This window comes from Alosa pseudoharengus, unplaced genomic scaffold (assembly GCF_046254945.1).
Source record: "Alosa pseudoharengus isolate Yale_2024_CS ecotype anadromous, Long Island Sound unplaced genomic scaffold, YU_APseudo_1.1 YU_APseudo_1.1_scf_21, whole genome shotgun sequence".
In the NCBI taxonomy this organism is placed as follows: domain Eukaryota; kingdom Metazoa; phylum Chordata; class Actinopteri; order Clupeiformes; family Clupeidae; genus Alosa; species Alosa pseudoharengus.
The window spans coordinates 29,835,792-29,863,357 of NW_027468674.1; the positions used below are offsets into that span (position 1 = coordinate 29,835,792).

Below are 27,566 nucleotides of genomic sequence, written 5' to 3' on the forward strand. Positions count from 1 at the left end.
CAGTTGTCCCGAATCCCGAATCCTGCCCTAATTGTCCCGAAAATTAGAGCAAAGTCTAAAAAGCAGACTCTCGAGTACTTATTGTCTGATAGAACACACACACACACACACAGCAACTATAGACCGTACAATAAGGTAGAGACAGCTGAGCAGTAGGCCTCGTAAGCCCTACGTAGGCGGCAAGGCGCCCTATTTTTCATTCATTCATTCTTTGTTGAAATGGAGACTCCGGAACCCGATGTCCAGGTAGCTAAAAAGCCAAAACGTATCTGCAGGTACCGACAAGACTGGGTAGGGAAATACCCCTGGATTAGTGCAGTTTTATGCGATGAAAACAAAGCGTTTTGCAATGTATGTAGGAAGGAGTTTGGTATTTCACACGGGGGGAGTCAGATGTCATCATTATGGTGCGGAATTTTGAAGTTCATGTTAACTTCGTCCCAAATTTTACCCATTCTCATCTGGTCACCCTAGCCTATTCCCAGCTTCATAACAGAAAGGTAATATTTGAATGTAAGCTATACAATGTAAGCTAAAGATATTTTATATCATATATAGCCTACACAACCAAGGGACGGAAGTTATCCTCTGAAAGCAAGGCATCTTCATATTTAGTGTTGGGTCGAAGTTGCGTAAAGAGGTGCAGAGCGCGCACCTGTTTGCTTTTTTTGACTGACAATGCCCAAGTGCCATAACCTGACAAAGGCCAGATGAATGTCGTTCCGCTTAGCTCTGCCTAGCTTCACTCACATCCATCTGGGACCTCTTCCATTGAGAGTGATTTCTCAATCAGGACGCAGGGCGGGAGTTTCATAGATGTGACATAGCGTAGAAGCGACTGTGAGACTGTTATCAGCGTCACGGGTTGGCTTCGATATGAGTGGTTGAAGTAGCACGTCAATAGATGACGGACAAGTGGCTTATTCAATCATATGCAAGCATTTTTTGATTAGGCCCAGCCTTCTGAAGCAACACTTTAATGGATCGGTTCCAGATGGATGAGTGGAGCTAGGCGGAGCGAAAGTCATCTGGCTATTGTCAGGTTACAAGTGCCAGTCACGTATTGTCATCTGACTGGCAGTGCCCATCAGATGACAATACGTGAGTTAAATAATGTAGGCTAAAATATAAAGGTAGGCCTAAAGCAAACAATAAAGGACAATGTTTAAGCCATTGGACATTATTGAAAGAAAACGATAGCAAAGCTATGCAGAATGAATGAATAATGACTGGCGAACTAGGCTACTTGATTATGCTGTAGGCCTAGAGGTCTTTCCTTCATTCCTTTCAGAAATGATCTAAGATTAAATGAAGGATGGTTTCTATACAACCCTTTTATAAACTAGATGTACCGCATAGCGGTACAAAATATGACCGCCGCTCAGTCCTGTACATCCATTCCGTGAAAATAAATCATATTAATGAATCTGTTTTTCATCTTCTACTCCATCCCCCACTCTTGAAACTTTTGTGTATGCTTGTTTGGAATGTGTGTTTGCACACATTCCGCACACAAAGTTGCCTACTGGTGCTGCAAAGGTGAATAGATTTGTAGCACTTACCAAAAAATGTGTAGCATTAAAACCTTTAAAATCTCTAAACAATCACAAGTAGGGCAGTTCATCACAGTCCATCCATTGCAACTGGACTGATGAAAGGTACACCTGTAGGCTACATTGTATTTGGGAAAAGCAGAAGGTAGCAGCATAATGTATTTATTTATTTATTATTAAACAAAACAATCCCTGTCAGTTCCATGCAGTTTTCAACAGCTATCAAGAAGAGAGGTCATGTCATGGATTTTTGTGAATGTTTCTTCTTCTACATATTCATAAGTTTAGTCATCTAGTTCATATGATATTCAGCTTTATTGTCAATGCACAAATTAAATACCAGTAGTCTAAAACAAAATGCCGTTTTACCCAGTGGTGCAAATAACTGACATGTCCAAAAGGGCCTTCATGAAATGCGTTGGGAGACTGTTCATACACATTTTAACGGGCCAAGTTGAAGAGCTAGGGCCTATTGCACAAAACTAGGATAAGGGATTAAGCCAGGATATCTTGGTTATCCTGGCTCAATTTATCCGTGATCCAGTTGCACAAAAGCGGGATAGGGGGCAGCAGGATATGTTATGGTATAAGTTACCATGGCGATTTATTCTGTGGAGCTAGCCTGCTCCAGACCAGGCTAAGTTCCAGGATCTATTTAATCTCATCCCTTATCTCAGTCAGCAGTCACCACAAACGGAAACCAATAATTTTTCCACTGCCCACTACACATTGTTATCACATATACCTAGACCCACTGTCATTATTTAAACGTTTGTGATCATTAAATAACTTTTACATACTCGCCATTCCCGACCTGCATATGCGACAATGTGACGTCACGGGAGTGCCTAACCATTTCACGCGTGGTGGTCGCGGTACTAGTTGCAATATTCTCCTTAACAGAGGTGTTGCTGTTTGTTGCTGTTGTGAGAAGGCTATCTACCTACTTCACACCGTAGAAGAAGCAATGAAGCCCCTCTAGTTGCCATGGTGAATCAGTGAATCTGTGATCGGTGGCGGGGTCTATTTGAGGGAGCCGTGAGCGCGCACTTATCCAGGATAGGTTTCACCTGGCTTGATGAATCCGTGTCTGCTCATCCTGGCTTGCTCTTTGTGCAACCAATTAAGCCTGTACGATCGTGTTTTGGATTCATTGAGCGCAGCTCAGTAACTTATCCCGGATGTCTTAATTCTGCTTTTGTGCAACGGACCCCAGGGGCCTATTGCACAAAACTAGGATAAGGGATTAAGCCGGGATATCTTGGTTATCCTGGCTCAATTTATCCGTGATCCAGTTGCACAAAAGCGGGATAGGGGGCAGCAGGATATGTTATGGTATAAGTTACCATGGCGATTTATTCTGTGGAGCTAGCCTGCTCCAGACCAGGCTAAGTTCCAGGATCTATTTAATCTCATCCCTTATCTCAGTCAGCAGTCACCACAAACGGAAACCAATAGTTATTCCACTGCCCACTACACATTGTTATCACATATACCTAGACCCACTGTCATTATTTCAACGTTTGTGATCATTAAATACCTTTTACATACTCGCCATTCCCGACCTGTCATGCGACAATGTGACGTCACGGGAGTGCCTAACCATTTTGCACGTGGTGGTCGCGGCACTAGTTGCAATATTCTCCTAAACAGAGGTGTTGCTGTTTGTTGCTGTAGTGAAAAGGCTATCGCTACCTACTTCACACCGTAGAAGAATCAATGAAGCCCCTCTAGTTGCCATGGTGAATCAGTGAATCTGTGATCAGTGGCGGGGTCTATTTGAGGGAGCCGTGAGCGCGCACTTATCTAGGATAGGTTTCACCTGGCTTGGTGAATCCGTGTCTGCTCATCCTGGCTTGCTCGTTGTGCAACCAATTAAGCCTGTACGCTCTTGTTTTGGATTCATTGAGCGCAGCTCAGTAACTTATCCCGGATGTCTTAATTCTGCTTTTGTGCAACGGACCCCTACTCTCCGTTATTGTTTGTGCAAATAATATGCTGATTTATGTTTCCTTGCATTTTGCAACTATGAGGTCCATGGTTAGTCTGGCTTTCGCCAGACCAAGCTCAATCTTTTGACGCAATCTTAATCTTTTGATTTTCACCCAGCCTAGTCCATGGTAGGCACCCAATAGAAATATTGTTTAATTTTGCGATGTGTTCGCCACCCGGTTTCAGAGCTATTCTAAATGCAAAAATGCATAGAGGGACAAAACCGTGGCTGTTAACAAACTATAAGCTATATAAGGTAGGCCCTATTAGGGGTTTGCACGGCGTGTCATCAGATCTGGACGTTGCCATAGTGGAGGTACTCGCCTCATTAGAAAGCATTAGGCACTGAAGTACATCCCTAACATCGTCAAGGAAAATGGTTAATTATTGCCGTGTTTTAGGTTGTACCAATAGTTCAGACTGAGAAAAACATCTGGTGTAGGTATCGACTTCCAAAAGTTATTAAAAAACCAGGGAGAAAGGAGAATAATGCCAGAAGTTATCAGAAGAAGGGGGGCGCTTGTGGTTGAACTTGGTACTTCGTCTCCCTCGCCCAACTCATATGGATCTGCGCTGACAATAAACTGTAATTTCTCGAAACATCGCGCCTTTTCTTGTGGTCCAAGTCCTGCCCTATATGCCTTTGCATTAGACGCATTTTGATGAGCTTTTCTGTTGTTTAGACACGGCTACAATCACGTAAGATATCCAAAGTGCATAATACTCTATTGTACTTCATTCACCGAGTACCGCCAATATGGCCGCGCGTGCTGGGTTACCATGGTTACCGGCCAGAACGTGACGTCCGTGCAAAGCCCTAATAGACCTCTCCAGAATATATCCCGCCTCCTAACTTCCGTATCCATCCAACTTCCGGGCGTGGATTGTCTATGGGAAATAACATGGCGTTTTGAAAGATCGTACCTGTCAAACTCTGTAGGTGACAAAGTAGAAAAATCTGCTGGGCAGATTGGCCTACACACTTCTGCCATCTAGTTTCCACTGGATTTTTTGATTTTCGGTGCCGTTTGAGTAGTATAGTCTATAGTATATTACTTAAACGGCACCGACAATCAAAAAATCCAGTGGAAACTATATGGCAGAAGTGTGTAGGCCAATCTGCCCACCAGCTTTTTCAACTTCGCTACCTACAGATGTTTTACCGGTATGATATTTCGAAACGCCATGTTATTCCCCATAGACAATCCACGCCCGGAAATTGGATGGATACGGAAGTTACGGAGGCGGGACTTATTCTGGAGAGGTCTATGCTAGGCCTATTACACAACACAAATTGTCACTAGGCTATGCTGGCGACCCAAATAAAATCTCCTTTGGGAACCAATGGCTTACAGTATCAAGCGGACTTAAGCTGCCACCTCTTGGCGAAAAGTTAATAGTTTTGCATATCAGTAGTAGGCTAATACATTCACGTAGCTGTGTGAATCATGGAAAGGGTGAATGAAGTGGACACTTCTAAATGGGACCCAACCCACTGTACAGTAGCTAGGTCTGTGGCTAAAGCAGCCATAATTAAAGCGTTATCATTGTTTAGATAGGCTACTTCACACACACGTGTTTTTTAATCGCATAGACTACAACTACCAAGCTGGAATCAAAGCACATCGACTCCCCTCTCACACCCTAAACACGCACTTCGAACAAACAAAAAGCACCTCAGTCTCACGGTATAGCCATAGGCAAAACTGTATCTGACCGGTGTAACGTTGGTACTAAATCATCCATCGCAAAGAATGATCTTTGTAGCACGTGCAACAAATATGTGTAGGTAGGCTACAGCCCTGCCCTGAATACATCTGAACGTGCCCTCTAAAACATCTGGTTTAAAATTTGTACATTACATTAGGCTGACGCATTTGATTTTGGAGATGTGCGTTAATAAATCTACATTGCGGCGAGTTGACACAAATTATTCACTTTGACGAATTTATGTAGTTTCAGTTACTTTACTTTGAGCCATGCTCTTCCTTACTTGAATCACCTTTGAAAATAGAGGATTTAAGTATGGGTGTTTGGGAATGACCGTTGACTGAGATGCTTTTTGAGACTTTGAGCAGAAATGTGCCATGTGTTTAGGATGCATCATAGACAGGTTATCTTTCAGGTAGCCTATATATTTTCCATTAGAAAACCATCACGTAGCAGCTAACTCACTTATAGTCTGGTCAGTTTGGGGAAAAAATGGGGTCAAGGCTGCAAATCATGATTAACATTTAAGCCAATGTTTTTCTGTTCATTTAGGGCCCAATAAAGAAAAAAATGCAAGGAGCCCAAAAAATTAGGTGGGGGAAGGCCCTGAAACGGCCACGCCCACTTTTTAGACCTGAAATTTTGTATCTCGGCTCCTGAAGGTCGCAGAGAGTTGGTTTTCGGCTTAAAAGATGCGGAAATGCAACATTTATATTAGTGTTATGAAGAAGCATAGGCCCTAAAACCTTTAATTTCTGAGATATTCATGAAAAAACTTTTTTTATCACTAAATCAATCAGCGCCCGCCCAAGCCACCTTTTTCTGTAAATCTACTCATGAAAGCCATGCAGTTTGTTTGGGCAAAAGCTCTAAATCTACTCATTGGGCATACTAGTGCTTAAGTTGATTATGGCTCTTTGTTAGATGAGGACCCCAACAACCTTCTAAGAAACAATGTAAACTAAGTGAAAGTCCAAAAATAGGTTTTTGTAAGGTGACGGCAGTTATCACACGTGATGAAGACCATGGAGCGACTGGTTTTGGGAATACTCAAACCCCAGGTAAGGCATGCACTAGACCCGCTATAGTTTGCATACCAGGAGAAAGTGGGCGTGGACGATGCCATTACATATCTCCTACACAGGACGCATTCTCAACTAGACAAGGGAAAAAAAGCTGTGAGAATCATGTTCTTTGACTTCTCCAGTGCTTTTAACACCATCCAACCCCTCAGACTGGGTGACAAGCTCCTGCAGATGGGTGGGGATGCTCAAAATATCCTGGATTGCAGACTACCTGACAGAGTGGCCACAGTTCGTCAGATTGAAGAACTGCCTCTCTGACACTGTGATCAGCAGCACCGGAGCGCCACAGGGAACTGTGCTCTCTCCAGTCCTGTTCACCCTGTACCCGTCAGACTTCTGCTACAACACCGAGTCATGCCACATGCAGAAGTTTTCGAATAATACTGCAATTCTGGGGTGTATCAGGGATGGACAGGAGGAGGAATACAGGAGCCTGGTGGAGGACTTTGTGCAATGGTGCAAACTCAACCACCTACAACTCAACACTGCTAAGACCAAGGAGATGGTGGTGGATTTCTAGAGGTCTAAGTCCGCTCTGCTGCCAGTCACCATTGAGGGGGTCAATGTGGAGGTGGTAAACACTTACAAGTATCTGGGGATACACCTGGATAATGAACTGGACAGGTCAGTCAACACTGAAGCACTCTACAGGAAAGAGCAGAGCAGGCTGTACTTCCTGAGGAGGCTGTGGTCCTTCAATGTGTGCAGCAAGCTCCTCTGGATGTTTTACCAGTCTTTTGTTGCCACGGCCTCTGCTATGCTGTGGTATGCTGGGGAGGAAGCACTAAGAAGAGGGATGCTGGGCAACTTGACAGGCTGGTAAGGAAAGCTGGCTTTGTCGTGGGAGCTGAACTGTGCACTTCAATATCAGACAAAAGGACCCTGAACAAACTAATCAACATCTTAGATAATGACTGTCATCCACTCCAAAGCAGAAGAGCTTGACCAGTTGGAGACTACGCTCACTGCCATGCACAACTGACAGACTGAGGAAGTAATTTGTCCCCAGGGACATACAACTCCTCAATGCTTCACGAAAGGGAAGAGAAGAGATCGACTTCTCTGCTTAGTCTACCTGCCTCTCCACCCTCTTCTACACTTGTATGACCTTGTATGATAACAATGTTGTGTACGGACTGTCCACTCGCCCACTGTGTTGCTGCTTGCACTGTCTACACTATTTACGGGCTATATTAGCCCACATGCACAACCCCTCCCTCCACTGTGGACTGTGGTCTAACTTCATACTTGACCAATGGCTGATATCCTATTACTGTACTTCAAATCACTTCCTATCCTTGCACTGCTGCTATAATTCTTATTCAATTCAATTCAACTTTATTTCACCATGACAGAGATACTAGGAATTTGATTTGGTCTTCTCCATGCAGGCAACACAAAGTGCAACAGAAAGACCCAAAAAAAACACAATACAAGGACAGACAGGACCATTATGAGCAATAAATTATTAGGAATGTAAATAGTGCTGTGTTAAATAAAAATAAAGTGCAATGAAGTCCAAGGTTAAGAGTTATTTAGGAGGGCTATTGCCTGGGGAAAAAAAAAACTGTGGCGGTGGCATGATGTTTTGGGCAGAAAAGCCCCGTACCGCTTTTCAGAGGGGAGAAGATTAAACAGACTATTGGCTATGACCATATTTACATTTTCTCTTATACTGTCCATATAATAATACTATAACTATTACTATGCTTACATGTATCTCTTATATTGTCCATATTTAATGCTGGTCTCTTATATTGTCCATTTTTATTGCTGGTCTCTAGACTTTATCCCTGCACTGTTGCACTTATTTGCACTATGACACACACCTCATAGAGCACCTTACCACTGCATATTAAAACACAGGGTCAGTCCCTGCCCAGTCACGCAAGAGCCTCATGCTTAAACATCCTTCGTACATTCACGTGGATCCTTGATTTAGTATCTTTTACTGTCCTTATTAGTGGATTTGTTATTTTATCATCCTATTTATGTTGTAGTGTATGTTGTGGTGTCTTAAGCTACTGGGACCTTGAATTTCCCCTTAGGGATCAATAACGTATCTATCAATCTATATGTACAGTACCTTCCTCCAAGTTCCTGTGGTGGATTTAAAAATGAAAACGTTGCACACGGTGCTTTCATTTACATGACATTTCCATGTCAAGCACATGCCAGTTCAGTCCAATGGGAGATCATCAAATCAGGGAAAAGCAGAACTTCACTGATTTTTTAGTAAACGAGTTAAACACAAATATAGTCTGATAAACAATACAACACTAGCCTGGAAATCAATTACATTTGCTGCCAGGGCTAGTCTAGCAACTCTCCGTTGGCTTGTGAGCTCGAAAAATTAAACTTCTATCAGGCCAATCAAATCGTGTATAGAGTCGTTAGGCGGGCTTAACATAATGATTGATGGCAGAGTTGCAACGGTTGGGCTTGAATTCCCTGCTACTTGAAAACAAATAAGATGGATGTTGCTGTTGGCGAACAGTGTGACACGAGTTAAGCTTGTTGGCAAAAGTTTGAACTAGCCAACTAGCTCCGCTGGTGGGAAACGCATGGGACTTATAGCGCTGTCCTATTGCGTGCAGAGGGAATTTGAAAGACAACCGATTATCCCGCCCCTCGGACTGACCACTGCGAACGGTGAGTGCCCAGACCCTACATTTTAATGTGGGTCTGGCTTGTCAGGCTAATACAATACAGCTGTTTCAAACACAAATTCAACAGTAGAGGTCAACTACATTTCTTCTATCCCAGATTCATCTGATCCATCCAAGTAAATTCAGTAACTCAGAATAAATTCCATAGATTTAGGTGGTTCTCAAAGCTAAAATACAGATTTTTGCGACAGTTTAAGTTTAATTTTTTGCATCAATATTTAAAATAAATTAAGGTAAGGAGTTTGGTGCTTCATAACATTGATATAAGATGAGATTCATACCAAAACCTAATATGATTCTCTACAACCTTCAGGGGCTGATACATGAAACGTGGCCTGTGCACAATACAAAAACTAATTTTTCGTGAATATCTCAAAAAGTAAAGGTTTTAGGGCCTATGTTTCTTCATAACACTAATATAAATGTGGCATTTCCGCATCTTTTTAGCTGAAAACCAACTCTCTGTGACCTTCAGGGGCCGAGATACAGAATTCTGGGTCTAAAAAGTGGGCGTGGCCGTTTCAGGGTCTTCCCCCACCCTAAACTGACCAGACTATTAGCTCCTGTTAGTAGCCTAGGTTATGGTCATAAGCAAATGAGATGACAGTCGAAAGATACAATTAGTGCTGTTATCAATTTGCTTGGTAGCCTATAAACGCATTTATGGTTTTCTACAAATACATCAATAATCAAATCGGCCTCCATCACTCAACCATGCTAACGGTAACATTAACATTATTTTACCTGCTATTGATAGGATTAACGTAGCCTACCTGCAGTAAAAAACAAGCATGTCTGATAAACATTCTCAGATTTATTTTGGCTTCAAGAGGAAATGGGAATTGTCATGCAGAAATCATCCTACCCTTAGACGTTCTCTGCGGTGAACTAGCAGCTACTGTACAGTCTTGTCCTTGTAGGAAGCATAGTGTCTTTCCAACCCACTTTAGATTAAAGGGGTGGTTCAGGATTTTGGACATAGGACCTCATTTCCAAGTAAGCAAGTGTGATATTTATCAGTGGAGACCGTTTTCAACACGTTTGATCCAGTCCTTCTAATTGCAGAGTTCGCAGGTGCTAGGCTAGCGCAAGTCAACGGTATGTGCTAGCCTGCCACTAAAAACAGTCTTACCCACTCCAAAGTACACCCGAGGCAAATAAATTATAACGGCAGACTATCGATGTAAATGTCTGTTTTGATAGTGTTATTTCTAACGTTATTCTATCCTTGCATTTCAACGATCGCAGTACATTTTGAGGGACTAGTTTCTTAGCAGCGGCGGAATTATACTTGCTCCGGTTAGTAGTACTGCACCGAAAAGTAAACAGTAAAGCGCACTCCAATGGGGATACCTAGTAGTAGCCTTGGTAATATCAGTCCGCCGCTGAGATGCAAAATGACTACTACCAACTTCAGGGACCAAAGTATAACTATTGCAACGCGATGCGAGGGTAGTTGTATTTCTCACACTATTCTATCAACACAGACATTTACATCGATTGTCTGGAATTTGCCTCGGGTGTACTTTGGAGTGGGTAAGACTGTCTTTAGTGGCAGGCTAGCACATACCGTTGACTTGCACTAGCCTAGCACCTGCGAACTCTGCAATTAGAAGGACTGGATCAAACGTGTTGAAAACGGTCTCCACTGATAAATATCACACTTGCTTACTTGGAAATGAGGTCTTATGTCCAAAATCCTGAACCACCCCTTTAACTTCCAACAAAATTACGTCTCACTGCAACGATGCGCCATCTAGTGGACAAACGACTACGTGACGCCAATAGTGGAAATGCAGCCAAATTATTATTATGATGAATATTTGGTTTTCCTTTAATCCTACTGAATTTGTAATTATGTATCGGCCGTTCTAATACCGATAGTATGTGCGTGGCTGTGTGTGTGTGCATGTGTATATGTGTGCACCACCATCTACAGGCCAATGAGTGTACTGTCACTAAATGTACACATAACTTAATCTTTTTAGACCCCCCCCATGGATGAAATTCTACGAAACTTGGCATACCCCCAGAGAATGTCAGGTTAATCATACACATAAAATTTGGTGCAGTTCTGAACATCTTAACTGAAGAGAGGGGCGATTAAAGCAGAATGATATTGCATTTTCATTTTTTACCGGGGGGGTGCAAATCACAAATGAGTGGTTATGGGCTAGGTTGACGTGGGCCCTTGAGACCAACATACCATAAAAATGTCTTTATCCTCTGTGCCATGGTTCAGGTAGTTATTTAGGAAAAACTGCATTTTTTGGGGGGGTTTTTTGGGCCAAGCGCGGAGGGGGAGTGGCCCCCGGGGACCAAACGAAATTTTTCCGTAAAAGTCTAGTGGGGCTACATACCCACCAAATTTCATGTGCCCCGGTGGTTCGGTGTCCCGGGTATCGTTGACCAAAAATTCAGGAAGTAGATGACGGGGAAAAAAAAAAAGAAAAGAAACAAAAACAAAAAAAAAACACTTTGACAATCCCTATATGACCGCTTCGCTAGCTTCGCTAGCGGCGGTCATAATGAGGCCCTTGTTCTATTCTAAGAACTAGTTGCCTTGTTATTAAGGTGAACCTTTCTTTTTATGTGCAGCACGCCCAGCACTAAGTGCATAAAATGGTCTTTCACGTGGCTGCTCCAGCCTTTCAGTTCATAATGTCTCTGTAATGTCCATGTTCAAGTCCATTATATCCAGAGCCGCTGGTGTGGAGAAAGATGCAGTCTTTACGTTTTCTCTTTCTCTCTCTGCCCATTGTGTGAAAGAGAGAGAACTAGGTGTCATTCTAAGCGTATCTTTATGACTGTGTGTGTGTGTGTGTGTGTGTGAGAGAGAGAGAGAGAGAGAGAGAGAGAGAGTGTGTGAGTGTGTGTGTGTGTGTGTGTGTCAGTGTATTAGCCTTTACATCCCTGCTGAAAAAGAAAGATGAAAGCTTGGGCTAAATGAATCAAGGGGGCACAAAAGAAAAACAATAGCAGTCATCATTAGATTGTCATCCACGGCTAGACAAAATGTCCTCAGAAAAACAGGAGGGGTCAGAAGGGGACATTAATGGGAGGTTATTACTTACATACTGTATTGAATCCATATCTCTTGATGGATTTGTGAGTGCATGCACTTGTTTTAATATTTGAATATTGTTCTTGTGTGTGTGTGTGTGGGTGTGTGTGTGTGTGTGTGTGTGTAGTTTGCAGGAAAATGCACTTGGAGATGATGGTGTAATTTCTTTGGCCATCGCACTGAAGACAAACTCTTCACTATCTGTGCTATAGTAAGTGTGTGTGAGAGAGATAGAGAGGAGAGAGAGAGAGAGAGAGATTATTATTATTGTTCATTAAAACATATATTTTATTATTTATGTTTCATACTTCAAGTTCATACTTTTTTTCTAAAATGTGTGTGTGTGTGTGTGTGTGTGTGTGTGTACTGGTAGTCTTCAGGGTGTATCTATGGGAAAAGCAGGTGCTGTGGCATTGGCTGAAGCTCTCATGATCAACCAGACCCTACACACTCTCGAGTAAGTCTGTTTTGACACACACCAAATGAAAACACATACCTCCATATGGCCTACCCTCCCAAACTCCCACTAATACTCATTTTAAGATTTAAGATTAGGGAGTTCAGAACGCCATTGATGCCTATTACTGTTTGGATAGTAAATGCCTTTTTATTTCCAATAATTCTTGTCAAAATATATTATTATGAGCAATACCAGTGGGGAGAACAGGGACATTCTTTTTTGCCATGTTTTATTCAAGATTATTCCCAGTGTTTTACAACTTAACTGTATCCCTTAATTAAGACATACATTTCAAATAATAAATAAGAATTGTGGGCAAGACCATGACAACAGAACATAATGTATTGTGTGTGTGAAGCCTGGGATGTTCACTGACTTGAATATTAAGAGCTCAAATGTTGACCACCACACATCCTCACCTTGTAAGTGTTGAAACAAATGAAATAATGAATGACCAGTTAGGCTGACCGGATTCATGTTATTTCATTATTTTAGTCTCCGTGGCAACTCCATCGGAATGGTCGGTGCGAAAGCCTTATCCAGCGCTTTGAAGACCAACAGAGGCCTCAGGCGGCTGAAGTGAGTGACGTTCCCTTGAGCTTGACTGTTTCTGCCAGATTATTATGGGCTGGAAAGCTTCCATCTCAGCCTGAAATGGCCTCTGTAAAACCCATGAATAAATTCCTCTCACCATGTCTTGTGTATGTGCTTGTGCTTATGTCACTGTTAACATTGTGTGTGTGTGTGCAGTCTGCAGGAAAATGCACTTGGAATGGATGGAGCCATTTTCATTGCCACAGCACTAAAGGGAAACCACCAGCTGACTTACATAAAGTAAGTGTGTGTTTATGTGTGTGTGTTGTTGTCCATTGTTCATAGCATTCATAAGTAAGGATTCAAATGAGTGTGTTTGTTTCCTGCAGTTTGCAGGGAAACGGCATCGGGGAGTCAGGGGCCAAGGTCGTCTCGGAACACATCAGAGCAGAGGCTCCAGAGTGTGTGGTTGACATCTAATGAGTGTGTGTGTGTGTGTGTGTACCAAGAAATCTCTGTGTACAGTGTTTTATATATTTTCATACTGAATATTTTTTTATTTTAATTTATTTTTTAATATTGTAAATTAACTTGTGGAAGTATGGACTTGTTTTTACTTTTCTATCTAAAAAAAAATTTCCATGACTGGTGTGTGTGTACTGTATGTGTGGCTGCACAAAAACACAGCTATGGACTATAAGTAACATTAGAAACATATTACTTCTTTATTGACATGACATACAACACACAAACAACACAACTACCGTATGAGACACCACCTCACATGATGCATTTCTACATCATCATCACACACACGCACATCTGTGTGTGTGTGTGTGTGAGTAGCAGAGTGTGTGTCATTAGAGTGTGGCCTGCTGAGGGCGTGTTGATGAGGTGACAGATGGTGGGGTCAGTGAGCACTGTGAGACTAGGAGTGGACGGAGTGAATGAGTGTGTGTTAAGAATAAGATATTGGTCTCTCTTTAGCCAAGAACAAGCGTGAATTTGTGAGTGAATGGATGTATATGGAATCACTGCTGATGCACCCTTAGTGTGTGTGTGTGTGTGTGTGTGTGTGCTGAAAGTCATTCTTATTAGAGAAAGGACTCAAGATGAAGCATGCTAGTTATATAATGTGTGTATAAATGATATGTAGCTGTTCTCCTGTTCTCCCGTTGGGCGGGACTTGAGTGCTAAAAGTCATTGTCGCTCTCCTCCTGTATGGGAGGCCTCATGCCTCCCCTGGTGGGCCTTTTGGGCTCTAAGCCCACATCTACGTCGAGATCCGCCGCCTCATACTCGTCACCTTCCTCATCCTCCTCTTCGTCGTCGTCATCGTCTTCATCGTCATCCTCGTCGTCGTCGTCATCATCCACATCGATCTCGCTGTCTTCCGACTGCAGCCAAACAGAAAACTGATAACATGACTGATTTGTATTTGCATCGGTAAGAAGTAAGAAGGAAGAAGGAAGCCCTGCATGTTTAAACATCAAACAAGAACATTACGACGAGCTGCGTGTCTCTTTTGACAATTTTAACTGTAGACACAAACGTGAAATCTTTACCTAACACACACACAGACACACACACACACACACACACACACACACAGGATACGTACTGAACCTCACACACACGTACAGACTTGTGCTAACTAATGGAAATAATGTGGAGATGTCACACACTGGTTCTACTGTACACCTATCACACACACACACACACACACACACACACACACACACAGAATCTATCGTACACACACACACCTTCCCTTTCCTCCTCCTCTGACGCTGAGGCGGAGTGATAGAATCCTTTCCACTGGGCTTTTGAGAGGGAGCACAAGTGATGGAGGGCACAGAGTAAGATGGAGTGAGTCAGAGAGAGAGATGATAATGATATAGAGGTGGGCACAGCAGGGTATGTACTGTACATGTGGGCTCATGGAAGTGATGGTACACTGAATGTGAGAGACAGAGGGGACTGGACAGAGTGTGTGTGGATGTGTAAAAGAAGGGGGGCGTCCTTGTCAATCTCAAACTGAATCTAAGTGAATCTACTGAATAAATTGTAAAAAGAAATGTGTGTGTCAATTAATGACAGAATTAGCTGGTGAGGTTGTGTGTGTGTGTGTGTGTGTGTGTGTGTGTGTGTGTGTGTGTGTGGACTCACTTCCTCATTCTCCGCTCCCTGCATGGTCCCAATGACACGTGTACCGGCTCTTGCTGTGGAAGGCAAAGCAGTTAAGACATCAGTGACCATCGCGCACACACACACACAAACACAACCTCACCAGCTAATTCTGTCAATTGACACACACATTTCTTTTTACAATTTATTCAGTAGATTCACTTAGATTCAGTTTGAGATTAACAAGGACGCCCCCCTTCTTTTACACATCCAAACACACTAATACTGTAGAAATCAACCCAAATGCCTTAGACTGAGAATACTGTTTGTCTACCAGCCTAATTTTCACGAAACCCAGTGAAAAAGTTTGCCTATGAAAGTCACATTTTGGAGGAGACTAGACTCACTGGAAGGATCCACAAATGTCATTATCACTTGTGTTGCACTATTGACCCAGTCAATGTGTTCCTAGAAAGTTTCAAAACCAACCCAGATACTTGAAATGGAAATGAAGCTGACTTTAGCGTAATGCTCTACAAAATGTTGACTTTAAAACCTTTTTTTTTGCTTGTTCCCAAGTGACCATTAGCTCAATGTGGTTTTCTGTGCCACTGGAAATGCCTTAGGAATGCACCTGTTTGTTTATGCAGTTGAGAGGGTCTATTATGGCATCAAGCCTCAGTGGAGATCTGCTCTCCCTGTGTGCCCTTCTACTGGTGATACATGATGGTATATGGCATCAGCAATTACATGTTTATGACAGTTATGGGAGTCTTATGTGAGGGATAATGGACGACACAGCGTTGGGGTATCAGAAAAATAACGCATGTTTGAGGTGGTGATGTGTCCACAACGTGACGTGAATTGCCCGTTACACCTCAAAGTGCATTCTTTTTCTGATACCCAAATCTGAAAAATAATGTACGTCCTACAGAGCACATCACAATAGGAAATGTAACCAGGCAGTGGTATAATACATATGACTTGTTCTCTCACCACAGCACAGACAGGATCTAAAGGGTTTTGACTGTGAAGTACACATTTCTGTGTATGTGTGTGTGTGTTCTTGATAATTCCAACACCCATTGCACAAATAAGTAGACACAAGCCTAGAGGGGATTCTAACCACCCCCCGCCACCACATCATTTGTGTGGGTGTGTGTGTATGTGTGTGTGTGTGTGTGTGCTGTTTTCCTGCTGGACTTTTTTTTTAACACAACCCCTCCGGGCGCTTTAGTCTCTCACACTCCTAAGTGCTTTTGCTGAGTGCTCACAATCAGCTCTGAGACCTGCCGCCAGCAAGTGTCCACTCCAGGCCCACTAGTCTCTTCACAACACGCCAACTGGGTCAAGTGCCCTCACTTACCCCACAGGGAGCACCATTACCTCTCCCACCATCTTACCTCCCTGATGCAGAGGCTACTTAAAAGAGAGAGGGGACCAGCCTGTACTATGTTTAGACGGTCTGTGTGGTTCTATTCGATTTTGGCAAATTGGGGGCCAGGCATCAAAGCTGTGAAGGCACCCCTTGTGTTTCTTTCTTTTATTATTATTATGCATCATCTTTCTTAGGATTTCTACAGTAGCCTATAGAACCATCTGGTAAAAATGTGGGTAATTTGGCACACTGCACTTCAAGCGCTCTAGCACCACCAAAGGGGCAAAGCTAGACATGCGTTTACACACACAGTGTTGTGCGTGAATGAGTTCAAAAGAACGCGTTCATTGAACACGCTAATTTTTTCGTGAACGTTGAACTGAACGCAACACATTTTTTAATAAAGAACTTGAACGTGAATTAGTTCACATTAGTGAACTAATTAGTGAATTAGTTCACAACGCAACGAGAGAAAGTTCCTCCCTCCTGTATTCTCGCTGGTGCCGCTTAAATCATGTATCACCAGACAGAAATGGTTTTGACATTGTGTGCGCAATGCATTGCGGGCAACGTAGTGTCCGGCTGAGAATAGTTGAATAGCATACTGGCTTCCGCACAACGTTACCCGTGATGAATTGCAGCAGAGCGGGGTAGGCATAGCAACGCCGCGTAGCAGGCAACGACGAGAGCGCGGAGGGCTGGAGGAGCGAGAGAGAGAGAGAGAGAGACAGACCAATGACGAGAGTGAGAGAAAGCGCTGCAATGGCACGGAGACTGGTCTACCTTGTCTGTACTGCTGCAAGTTTCATCACCTGGTAAGAAACCGAGTGTCATGAGCAAATGTCTACAATGAGCAGCTTCAAAGAACGTAGGCCTATAGTGATTTCTAGCTCGTAGTGTGAAAAAAGTATTTATTTGTATATCTCACGAAAAAAGTAAAATGAACTGAACTTTGAACTAGTTCAGAATTAAAATTGTGAACTTTGAACGTGAACTGTTCACTTTGAGCATGTATGAACTGAACTTGAACTAGTTCAGAAAAGCTGTGAACTGGCACAACACTGTACACACATAACTTTTGACCCTATGCCTAATTTTTTAAATTGCAATTTTATGTTCTCCAACATCTGCACGGGTGAAAAGACCAAGCTTCATCAAGCCATTTACATGGAATTTACATATTTGAAAGCGTTCCCCCATCTTAGCCAATTGAAATTGGTGGTGAAGCCACCAAACAGGAAGTGACCTTACATCTCAGCCAATCTTTGTTGCTTGACATGAAACATGCTGAGACCTTATAGCCATATGCTTGACGTAATAATATTGAGTTGCCATGGCAACTCCGTCCTGCTGAGCTCTGTGCCCCCTCATTGCTGCTTGAAATTATATTTTTTGTGATTTCTTTTCATTTTCATAAGAAACATCCAGGTTACCAGCAACTGTCTGACATGGACGGTATAATGTTTAGAACAATTAGGATATATTATACTAATAGATATTTTGCCTTTGAAATACTGGTGTACAAAAAATATACTGTACACTGCACTGCAAGTAGATCTGGATAAAATACATGTTAGTGTTTTTGAGTAAATGCAAAATACACTTCCTATACATAAACTATACCGTCTCCCTCTATCATTAAAGGCCACCGTTGCACCATTTTTTCCATGTCATGAATTAACAACAAAGGGGCTTTTAAAAGATGTCCTTCTAGAGCAGCCATCACCAAATGGCGGACCGCGGTCCGAGTCCGGACCGTGACGTGATCCTATCCGGACCCAGACCATAATAGCCTAATTTAGATTTTCACGTAAGATTTCAAAGCTGCGCTAAATGTTTCGGTTAGGATAACAGCATTTAGGCTACTTCAGGAGCTTCAGGAACCATCATTTCGCTTGCTGCTACTCAGGCAGTGAAATCTGTGAATTCTGATAAAAGTCGAGTCAGTGAGTAAAGTAGCCTACTATGGAGAAGAGACTGACAGCCTGAAACGAGCGAGGAGAGGAGACGGGACGAGAAACAATTAGATGGATATCAAAGTTAACGATAAGTAAGTTATTTTCAAATCATCGATTGCTCAAAGAGGAGAAAGCTAGACAGCGAGAACAGAGCTTTATATAACGATACGGGGGCAATACCACGCAAAACTGCCACGTCCGTAACGCCAACTAAATATGGATGTGACAGTTTTGCGCGGAATTGCCCTGGACCTCTTCTATATATTCTGAGACAGGCGATTTTAAGCGCCAATTTGAAGCAACTCTACTAGACAAAGCATATATTTTGAGCAAGCATAGGGTAGGCTAGGCCCATTCAACAGTGAACTGAGACCACAGAATATTTTACGATTTAAGAAGGCAATATGATTGATCCACCACAATCTAGTTAAGCCTACATGCATTCACTGCCCAACAACGTGATATTCCAGGGTTTCCAGGATTTCGGGTCAACATAAAAACAACTAAAACAATTAAATTAAACTTGCTGATTAATGGGTTCAAGGAACCAGCTGTGGAATATCCATCCTTGTCTCAGCTCAAATTTGATTTTAAGTGCACGTTAAGATCTTAAAAATAGCCAAGGCTACTCAGTTTTTCTCCCCAATTAGGCTAGGCTACTCTTCTTGCCTTATTTCTCCTCATTTCGAATGTTGCCTTTTAGGATACTTATTTTATTTCACATTAAACATTAGGCCTATACCTATAATCTTCTATTTCTTGAATTTCCCCTTGGGGATCAATAAAGTATCTATCTATCTATCTATCTATCTATCTACAACTAGGCTCCATCCATCCATCCTAATATTATACATACACATATACATAGCCTAAACACACGTTAAACATTATGATGCTCCGGACCTTTGCTTGAGGAAATTTTCTGTAACTGGACCTCGCTGAAGATTAATTGAATACCCCTGTTCTAGAGGCAGCTCTACCCGTCAGCTGTCCCTCTGGGGGGTCTGAGCTCTGAGGACGGCCTCAGAGGGAGAGAAGTCTATTTAAAAGGTCCACTGCTACTTTGGCCTGAACTCAACTCGGAGGTTGTTCTGTCCACCTGACCTTTAGCGCCGAGCGAGACATGCAGGTTATCGACACCAGCCTGCCGACGGACATCGTCATGGTCATCGTCAGCGGCCAGGAGCAGGGTCAGATGCTCACACACACGGTCAGGCGTGGTTAGATTGCGAGCGGAGAGAGGAAATAAAAAATCCTGTTGCCTGAAATAAGAAACAACGGCCTGTCGGGCGCACTGATGTTTGTGGAGACGTGTTGCCCTGGAGATGTACCTCTCGGGGAGAAAAACTGACAGTGCGGAGAGAGTGGCACAGGAAACTGTGAATGTCACTGGAAATGTCAATGTATCCCCATGTCTAGTGGCAGTTCCCATTCCTCTGTTAAGGTGTCCCCATGTTCACATATGGTCCTCCCATCTCCATGACTGACCATCTGCTTCTGCCAATTCTTCAGTATACAAGCATTGTGATTTGTCTGTGTGAGTGTGTAGTGTTTGTAGTGTGTGTGTCTGTGTGAGTATGTAGTGTTTGTAGTGTGTGTGTGTGTGTGCTTACCTGCTAGGGGAGCTTGTTGTTGTCGTAAGAGCTGAGGTTTGGGTGGTTTGTGCTCATCTGTTTCACTGTCTGAGCCTTCATCATCTGGGATTTCCATGTCAGACTCCTCTTCACGGCCTGCTGCACATACACACACACACACACAAATCACATAACAATTACTCACACACTATAGCATCTATATTTCATGTGAAGAACAGAAGATGGGCAACAGTCTGAGTGTGTGTATGTATCTGTGTGTGTGTGTGTGTGTGTGTATATATGTGTGTGTGTCATACCTCCACTCCTCATTAGTCTCCTCTCCTCCTCTCGTAGTTTTGTCTGCATCATGCGGATGGCATTTTCCGTTTCCTAAACAACCAAAACCAACAGCGTACATTAAATTCCAACAACCTTTTATTGCGCATTACCAACATGGATGTACCGGTAACCATGGAGTTTAGAACTGAGAAATCTTGTGAAATGATATTCTATTGTGCCATCAAAAGAATAATGCTCTGCAACCAACATTATTTAGTTCCTTGGTCAGACAAAATCATTGTATAAGTACAGATAACTGAAGTAATTTGAGCTGGCTTAAACTTTACCCGAAGTGTGTCACCATCACTGTATATGCATGTAGTGCACTTGTATTACCAATACTTAGAAAAGTGTGTAATTCATTTATGTAGGTACCATGAACATCAATGGTGATAACAATCTACCCAAAACAACACTAAAGTGGTCATATCTATGGGGACAATCATGGCCCTTGATTAGTATATCCAGTGAGGTTGTATATCTGTGGTACCTCAGGGTGACGGTCATAGTCCTTGATGACTATATCCAGTGAGTGAGTTTTGTAATATCGATGGTACCTCAAAGCGCTCCTGCTCCAGCCGGTGGTAGTCCTCCAGTTGCTGCTCCAGGAAGCTGAGGTTGCGGAATTTCTCCACGTACGTCTCGTACTGCTTTTGCAGCTCCTCCTCAATCTTCTCGTACTCGTCCATGAAGGCAGGTCTGGAGAGCGAGCAGGACCAACCAAACCGCTTATTTGCATGGGATTCTGTTCCATTTCACATGTACAGTTACTGAATGAGAGATAGTGAGTGAGTGAGTGAGTGAGTGAGTGAGGGAGTGATAGAGTAAGTGAGAAATAGATAGACGAGAGCAAGAGAAAGAAAGAGAGAGAGAGATAGAAAGAGACAAAGAGAGAGAGACAGAGAGAGACAGACAGAGATAGAGAGAAAGAGACGAAGAGAGAGATAGAGCAATAGGAAGAGACCGAGAGAGAGAGAGAGAGAGAGAGAGAGAGAGAGAGAGAGAGAGACTCACCGTACACTCTGAAGTGTTTGAAGGCGTTTCTGGTTCCTCTCCAGCTCCTGCTTCTTCTTCTCTATCTTGGCGTCCAGACTTTGCTCGTCCGACGCCACGTTATTCAACATCTCCTTTGTCTGACTGACATTCACCTGCACAGCAAAATTAAAGCCAAATCAGGAAAAATATATTGTTGCCTATATTGCTATTTTCCTTTACAGTATGTATTAGTCAGTGTGCATGATGGGGACACTATTTTCCTTTACAGTATGTATTAGTCAGTGTGCATGATGGGGACACTATTTTCCTTTACAGTATGTATTAGTCAGTGTGCATGATGGGGACACTATTTTCCTTTACAGTATGTATTAGTCAGTGTGCATGATGGGGACACTATTTTCCTTTACAGTATGTATTAGTCAGTGTGCATGATGGGGACACTATTTTCCTTTACAGTATGTATAAGTCAGTGTGCATGATGGGGACACTATTTTCCTTTACAGTATGTATTAGTCAGTGCGCATGATGGGGACACTATTTTCCTTTACAGTATGTATTAGTCAGTGCGCATGATGGGGACACTATTTTCCTTTACAGTATGTATTAGTCAGTGCGCATGATGGGGACACTATTTTCCTTTACAGTATGTATTAGTCAGTGCGCATGATGGGGACACTATTTTCCTTTACAGTATGTATTAGTCAGTGCGCATGATGGGGACACTATTTTCCTTTACAGTATGTATTAGTCAGTGCGCATGATGGGGACACTATTTTCCTTTACAGTATGTATTAGTCAGTGCGCATGATGGGGACACTATTTTCCTTTACAGTATGTATTAGTCAGTGCGCATGATGGGGACACTATTTTCCTTTACAGTATGTATTAGTCAGTGCGCATGATGGGGACACTATTTTCCTTTACAGTATGTATTAGTCAGTGCGCATGATGGGGACACTATTTTCCTTTACAGTATGTATTAGTCAGTGCGCATGATGGGGACACTATTTTCCTTTACAGTATGTATTAGTCAGTGCGCATGATGGGGACACTATTTTCCTTTACAGTATGTATTAGTCAGTGTGCATGATGGGGACACTGGTGGAAATGATGTTTGTTTATCAGTACGCTTTATTGTGGGTTTGTTTGTTTAGAATTGGAGCATGTGTGTGTGTGTTTGTCTGTATTTATGTGTCTGGGTACAATCATAACTGAGTGAGTGTCCTAACTACCAACTGTGTGTGTGTTTGTGAGTGTGTGTGGGTGTGTGTGTGTGTGTGTGTTTCTTACCAAAACATCTTTCACTGCCGCCCTGAGTGCTTTCTCTGTGTCGTTAATCTCCAGTGGCCGGGCGATTGCCAGCATCCTGTTCTCTCTCAGGTCCTCCTCTCTCCCCAACAGGTCGTACAGACTTGCACCTTTGGCAGTGATCTCTGAGCCAAGCTGTCGTGCAGCCTTCAAGTCTGCAATCTAAACATACACACACACCACCACCACCACCAACAACAACAACAAATTGACAGTCATATTGCGCAAATATTGGAGCTCATCAAAAAAATCACTTACGTGTCTGAGTGTCTATTTGTGTGTGTGTGTGTGTGTCTGGAGGCGGTTGCTCACACACATGGAGTGCTCTGACAGGGCTTATTTGTTGAATTGATTAGATTATAAATGAGCTACACCCACCCAATTTCTTACACAAACAGCATTAGGGGATGACACACACACACACACACACACACACACACACACACACACACACACACACACACACACACACACACACACACACACACACACACACACACACACACACACACACACACACACACACACACACACACACACACACACAATTTTATCAGCAGGAGTTTACTGCCAGTCAAAGTTAAGCACCCCAAGGCAAAGCTCAACCTTTCAGCCTTTCAGCAGGAGAGCAAAGACACACACACACACACACACACACACACACACACACACGCACACAAACACACACACACAACTTTTCCCAGATATTCTTTCCTTCTCTGGAACTCAGCATGGCTCCTATCAGTTGGTGTCATGGAGACCTGTTACCACGACAACCCAAGCTGAGAAAATCATAAGATTGAATCAGGAGGGTTGAACCAGGAGTGATAGACTCCAACGATGACTGTTTCATACCCCCCCCCCACACACACACACATTAATCCATCATATCCTTCTATCACTTCATCTTTCAAACCCAACGGCCAATCACAGTCACTTGCCCAGCAAGAACAGCCAGCTCATTCTCTGAGCAATTGCATTCGTATAAACAATCTCATTCGTCTCAACAAGAGCTACTCAAGAAGGTGTGAGAGTCCTCAATAGCTGTCACCAGCGATTGAAATTGACACCAGTCACCAACCAAGTGCTGGTAAATTATGAAAGTGGGTGGTAGACTTGATTTACTATGCAGTGTTTCCCATACATTGACTTATTTGTGGCGGCCCACCACAATATCAACATTGACCACCACACAATGATTTTTCAGGTTGTACTGAATTGTGCTTAAAGCTAGTTAGCATCATAACCACGCTGCGCTAATTTGTTAAAAACTGTTGCATTCAAGTTAATTCTGCAAACCTACCATCACAAATAGAATTCAATTCTGTGGGAAACACTGCTATGGCTGCTGAATCTGACCATTTATCTGTCAGTGGCAAGTAGATATTTGGCTGTCACTATAAGTGACGGATCAATGGGAGTTGCTCAATATGTAAATGAGTGTGATGTGTATTTATACATACTGTACGTATAGACGGACAAAAAGCAAATGCTTGCTGTTTTTTCAAAGCCATAAAAGCATCCCATGCAATTAAAGTAAATGCTATGCTGACACCCAAATAGCTACAGCGACGAATTGAATGAAATTCTCTTCAAAGAGAAAATAGGCTATGCGGGACTAGATCCATCCCACCGCAGGAACAGTGCCAAATCCATGCCAGGAGTTCAATCTTTTGATCCTAAATCTCTGGCCAACTCCCTGTTGAGTGTGTGCTTTGCGTGACGCTGCATGCCCTCTCACCTTTGACCCAAGGTCAAACTTAAACTTGGCACTGTCGTCGTGCTGCTGATCCCCTGTAGCATTCTGATTGGTCTTCATGGCACCGTAGAGCAGTGACGTCATCTTGAGGAGTTCACGAACCGCATAGCCATCAGCCTGGTACAGCCTCTTGGTGTTCACCTTAATGTGGGCCTGTGTGGCCTACACAGAATGACACACACACACACCACACACACACACACACAAATCTCGTGACATTTAATTCACTTAACTCTACTATTCATAGTCAACTATACACATTCAGTAAGATGTAGTGCATGCACTAATTTTGGCATATATGCATCCGTCTATAAAATTACCATAAATTGGGCCACTGCCTTGATGAAGAATACACGGTCTGACTCTGTATCTATGTCACTTGGAATGTCCATTTGAGGCTCATACCTAAAATGCACGCGTGCACACACACGCACACACGCACACACACACACACACACACACAGACACACAGACAGACAGACAGACAGACACACACACACACGTGAGCATTGAATATTCCCCTTCCATTGCTTGTCAGAATTAAACAGTCAAATGTTTGTCAGACATTGTCACTTGCAGACCCTTTTACAAAGTCAGAATTTTCCGATGAAAAATATTTGCACAAAATCACGCAGATAAATTAATACATTCTCTTCTTAGTTTTTACACAATGACAGGGTATTAGGGCCACACATGAAGAAAAAAATATATTTTTGCCATATTTTTGCCAATATTTTGACAAGAATAAAAACTCGACATGTTGTCTTTCTTCTTCACATTCAAAACTAGTTAGTATAGTTGTTGCTAAAGCCGATTCGAGTCGTCAGCCAACTGATTGAGTCTGAGACTGACTGTCCAGATTCAGTGGCAGCTAAATTACTCTATCACTCTTCACCTATGAATGCACACCTGTACATGACTAACACCATTGTCAAGTTTGCAGACTACCTCTCTTGGTCCCTCAACACCTCTACCCTGATCAAGAAGGCTCCCCAGCGTCTCTTCTTCCTGAGGAGACTAAAGAAGGTCCACCTGTCCCCTCAGATCCTGGTGAACTTCTACCGCTGCACCACTGAGGACATCCTCACCAACTGTGCCACAGTATAGTATGGCAAATGCTCTGCCTCTGACCGTAAAGCACTTCAGAGGGTGGTGAAAACTGCCCAACGCATCACTGGTTCCTCACTCCCCTCCATCTAGGCCATCCATATGTCAACTTTATTCTCGATTTTGAGTTTATGTGCACAGTAGAAACGTCGCGATTAAAGTCATGGCAAAATGTTTTTTTTTCCTTCATGTGTGGCCCTAATACTCCGTCGTATTACACACTGGGGACGAAATTCTTTGGGATGAAAAATAAATTCGTCCTCGGTGTGTAAAGACTGATAAGAGCACATGCATTTAATTACCTTCATGATTTTGTGTGAATATTTCGTCTAAAAATTCAGACTTGGTATGAAAGGGCCTTAAGGCTGCAGCCTTGTCATACTGATGTATCTGTTTCAGTTCAAACACAACACACAGTTGTGAATCTCTCTCGCACACACCTCTTCACCAGCCATATAAGGATCTCTGCCACAAGGGGGAAGTTGGGAGTGCGAAAATTCTCCATAGAGATCAGCCGTGGGTAGCCAAGTGCACGCGTCATCTCAGTGAAGTCTACACACACAATCACACAGAGCAGAACCTTTGTTTTACTGTCTATGAGCAGAACAGACTGTCAAGAGCAATGTGCCAAATATGATCTTATTAGCAGAACAAAGATAAAAAGAGATTAAACTAACAGGGTAAACATTATTTCAGGTTCTTTAAAAAACGTGACAAATGTATCTTTCATGCATGCAATGTATCTTTATGCAAATTTAAGGAGTCAAGTTTTCACAATGTATGACATTACTCACTTCTTAAATCCCTGTACGACATGGTGTGGTGACAGGGCAAAGGGATGCCGTCTGAAAAGTGGATGAGAGGGAAGCTTCATCCACCCATAATCAAAATATAGTCATACTGTTACATGAACGTTTACGTTAACGTTTAGTAGTTAGTAGATAGTTGATTTGAAACTGTTAGGCAAGCAATCCAGATTTCTGTTGAATAATACCTGGTAACACCATATAGTGACTAGAGACACTTTTTAGCATAATTTAACGACGATTAATATTACTATGAGAAATAAGTTGATGTCGATAACAAGGGCAGAATTCTGCTGGCTATGATAACAAAAAATAGTAAAAGCTAGTCGTACGTTAGCTGCTACTAGGTTTACGTTCGCCAGCTAACGTTATGCTAAGTTGCACACTTAGTAGCAGCTAAGCAACGTTAGTATTAGCGTATTAGTATTAACGTATTAGCTTAGTTACTTGGCCGGTAACATCAGAACTCATCACTAACTTGGTTATCCTTGGTTATCCATAAGTTAACATTAACGTATATCTTTCTATGCTTGCTTGCTGGCGATAAGTTAACGTTAACGTTAACGTTAGCTATTCGGCTGAGCTAACGTCAGCTATGCTAGTTAACACAAGACTAAATAGGCACGGTTAAAAACAAATTGTATAACATCAACGTCTCACTAGAGACGCCGAGCGAAAACTACTTCAACAGTAATATGTCTAACATCTACTTACAAACGTGGTTAAAACGACTACAGCTTACGTTAGGTGACCTGGCAATCTTGCCAGCTGGACATTTAGGTTCACTGGCCTAGGTCCTAGCGTTGACTGTAGTTGCTCGTCTCTATGGCAGCCAAATTTCAACGGATACTGCACTAAGACAAACTTTGTGACACAGTAGGTAAAACGCTTTTCTCGCTCCGTTTAGTTCTTGCTGCAAAGTTCTGCAGAGTATGACATTTCAGATTTTTTGTAGGCCTACCCAGAGCCAGCTCTCTATGGCTCTGGGCCTACCTATTGACAGTATTACATTTTGTTAAGGACTCCATTTCAACTCAATTTCAGTGATTTATGCAATCTAAAAAAATATTGAAAAGGTATTTTAAAAAAAGCATCATTTTGAAATAGAGTTTTGATTTGTTTGGGTCCTAGGCTAATTGTCTGATAG

The 27,566-nt window shown here is 42.6% G+C and overlaps 2 protein-coding genes across 9 annotated transcripts in view; one reads left to right on the forward strand and one right to left on the reverse strand.

Annotated features, from left to right (window-relative positions):
- Window positions 1-13,709, forward strand: part of nlrc3 (NLR family, CARD domain containing 3) — a 31,813-nt gene extending 18,104 nt beyond the window's left edge. Inside the window, exons 15-19 of one of the 2 annotated variants that reach the window (XM_076298536.1) lie at window positions 12,201-12,284; window positions 12,447-12,530; window positions 13,029-13,112; window positions 13,284-13,367; window positions 13,457-13,709. In XM_076298536.1, coding sequence (XP_076154651.1) covers window positions 12,201-12,284; window positions 12,447-12,530; window positions 13,029-13,112; window positions 13,284-13,367; window positions 13,457-13,547 — 427 coding nt within the window. In that variant the 3' untranslated portion in view covers window positions 13,548-13,709. Of the gene's footprint in view, window positions 1-12,200; window positions 12,289-12,446; window positions 12,531-13,028; window positions 13,113-13,283; window positions 13,368-13,456 lie in introns of those variants that run through there. The other variant, XM_076298537.1, reaches the window with a different exon arrangement.
- A 59-nt stretch (window positions 13,710-13,768) lies between these two features.
- Window positions 13,769-27,239, reverse strand: cluap1 (clusterin associated protein 1). Of its 7 annotated transcripts, none has more exons than XM_076298541.1 (13): window positions 27,162-27,239; window positions 26,408-26,458; window positions 26,054-26,165; window positions 24,827-24,911; window positions 24,489-24,668; window positions 22,730-22,909; window positions 21,458-21,591; window positions 21,001-21,142; window positions 20,422-20,494; window positions 20,144-20,263; window positions 15,237-15,289; window positions 14,834-14,890; window positions 13,769-14,464 (listed from the first exon to the last, which is right to left on the reverse strand). In XM_076298541.1, the coding sequence occupies exons 2-13, from the start codon at window positions 26,427-26,429 to the stop codon at window positions 14,261-14,263; spliced, it is 1,362 nt and encodes a 453-aa protein (XP_076154656.1). In that variant the 5' UTR covers window positions 26,430-26,458; window positions 27,162-27,239; the 3' UTR covers window positions 13,769-14,260. The 7 variants fall into 7 exon arrangements, with proteins under 7 accessions (XP_076154656.1, XP_076154658.1, XP_076154653.1 ...); XM_076298543.1 differs by having other exon boundaries at window positions 20,144-20,260; window positions 27,134-27,233; XM_076298538.1 differs by having other exon boundaries at window positions 27,134-27,233.
- Between the last annotated feature and the right edge of the window lie 327 nt (window positions 27,240-27,566).

Excerpts from the sequence above, each read along its gene's own strand:
- cluap1 (XM_076298541.1), bottom strand. The coding sequence starts at position 26,429 with ATGTCGTACAGGGATTTAAGAA. Across the intron at positions 26,166-26,407 it reads GTCGTACAGGGATTTAAGAA|ACTTCACTGAGATGACGCGT; the intron begins GTGAGTAATGTC and ends TTGTGTGTGTAG. Across the intron at positions 20,264-20,421 it reads GAGACTAATGAGGAGTGGAG|CAGGCCGTGAAGAGGAGTCT; the intron begins GTATGACACACA and ends GTGTATGTGCAG.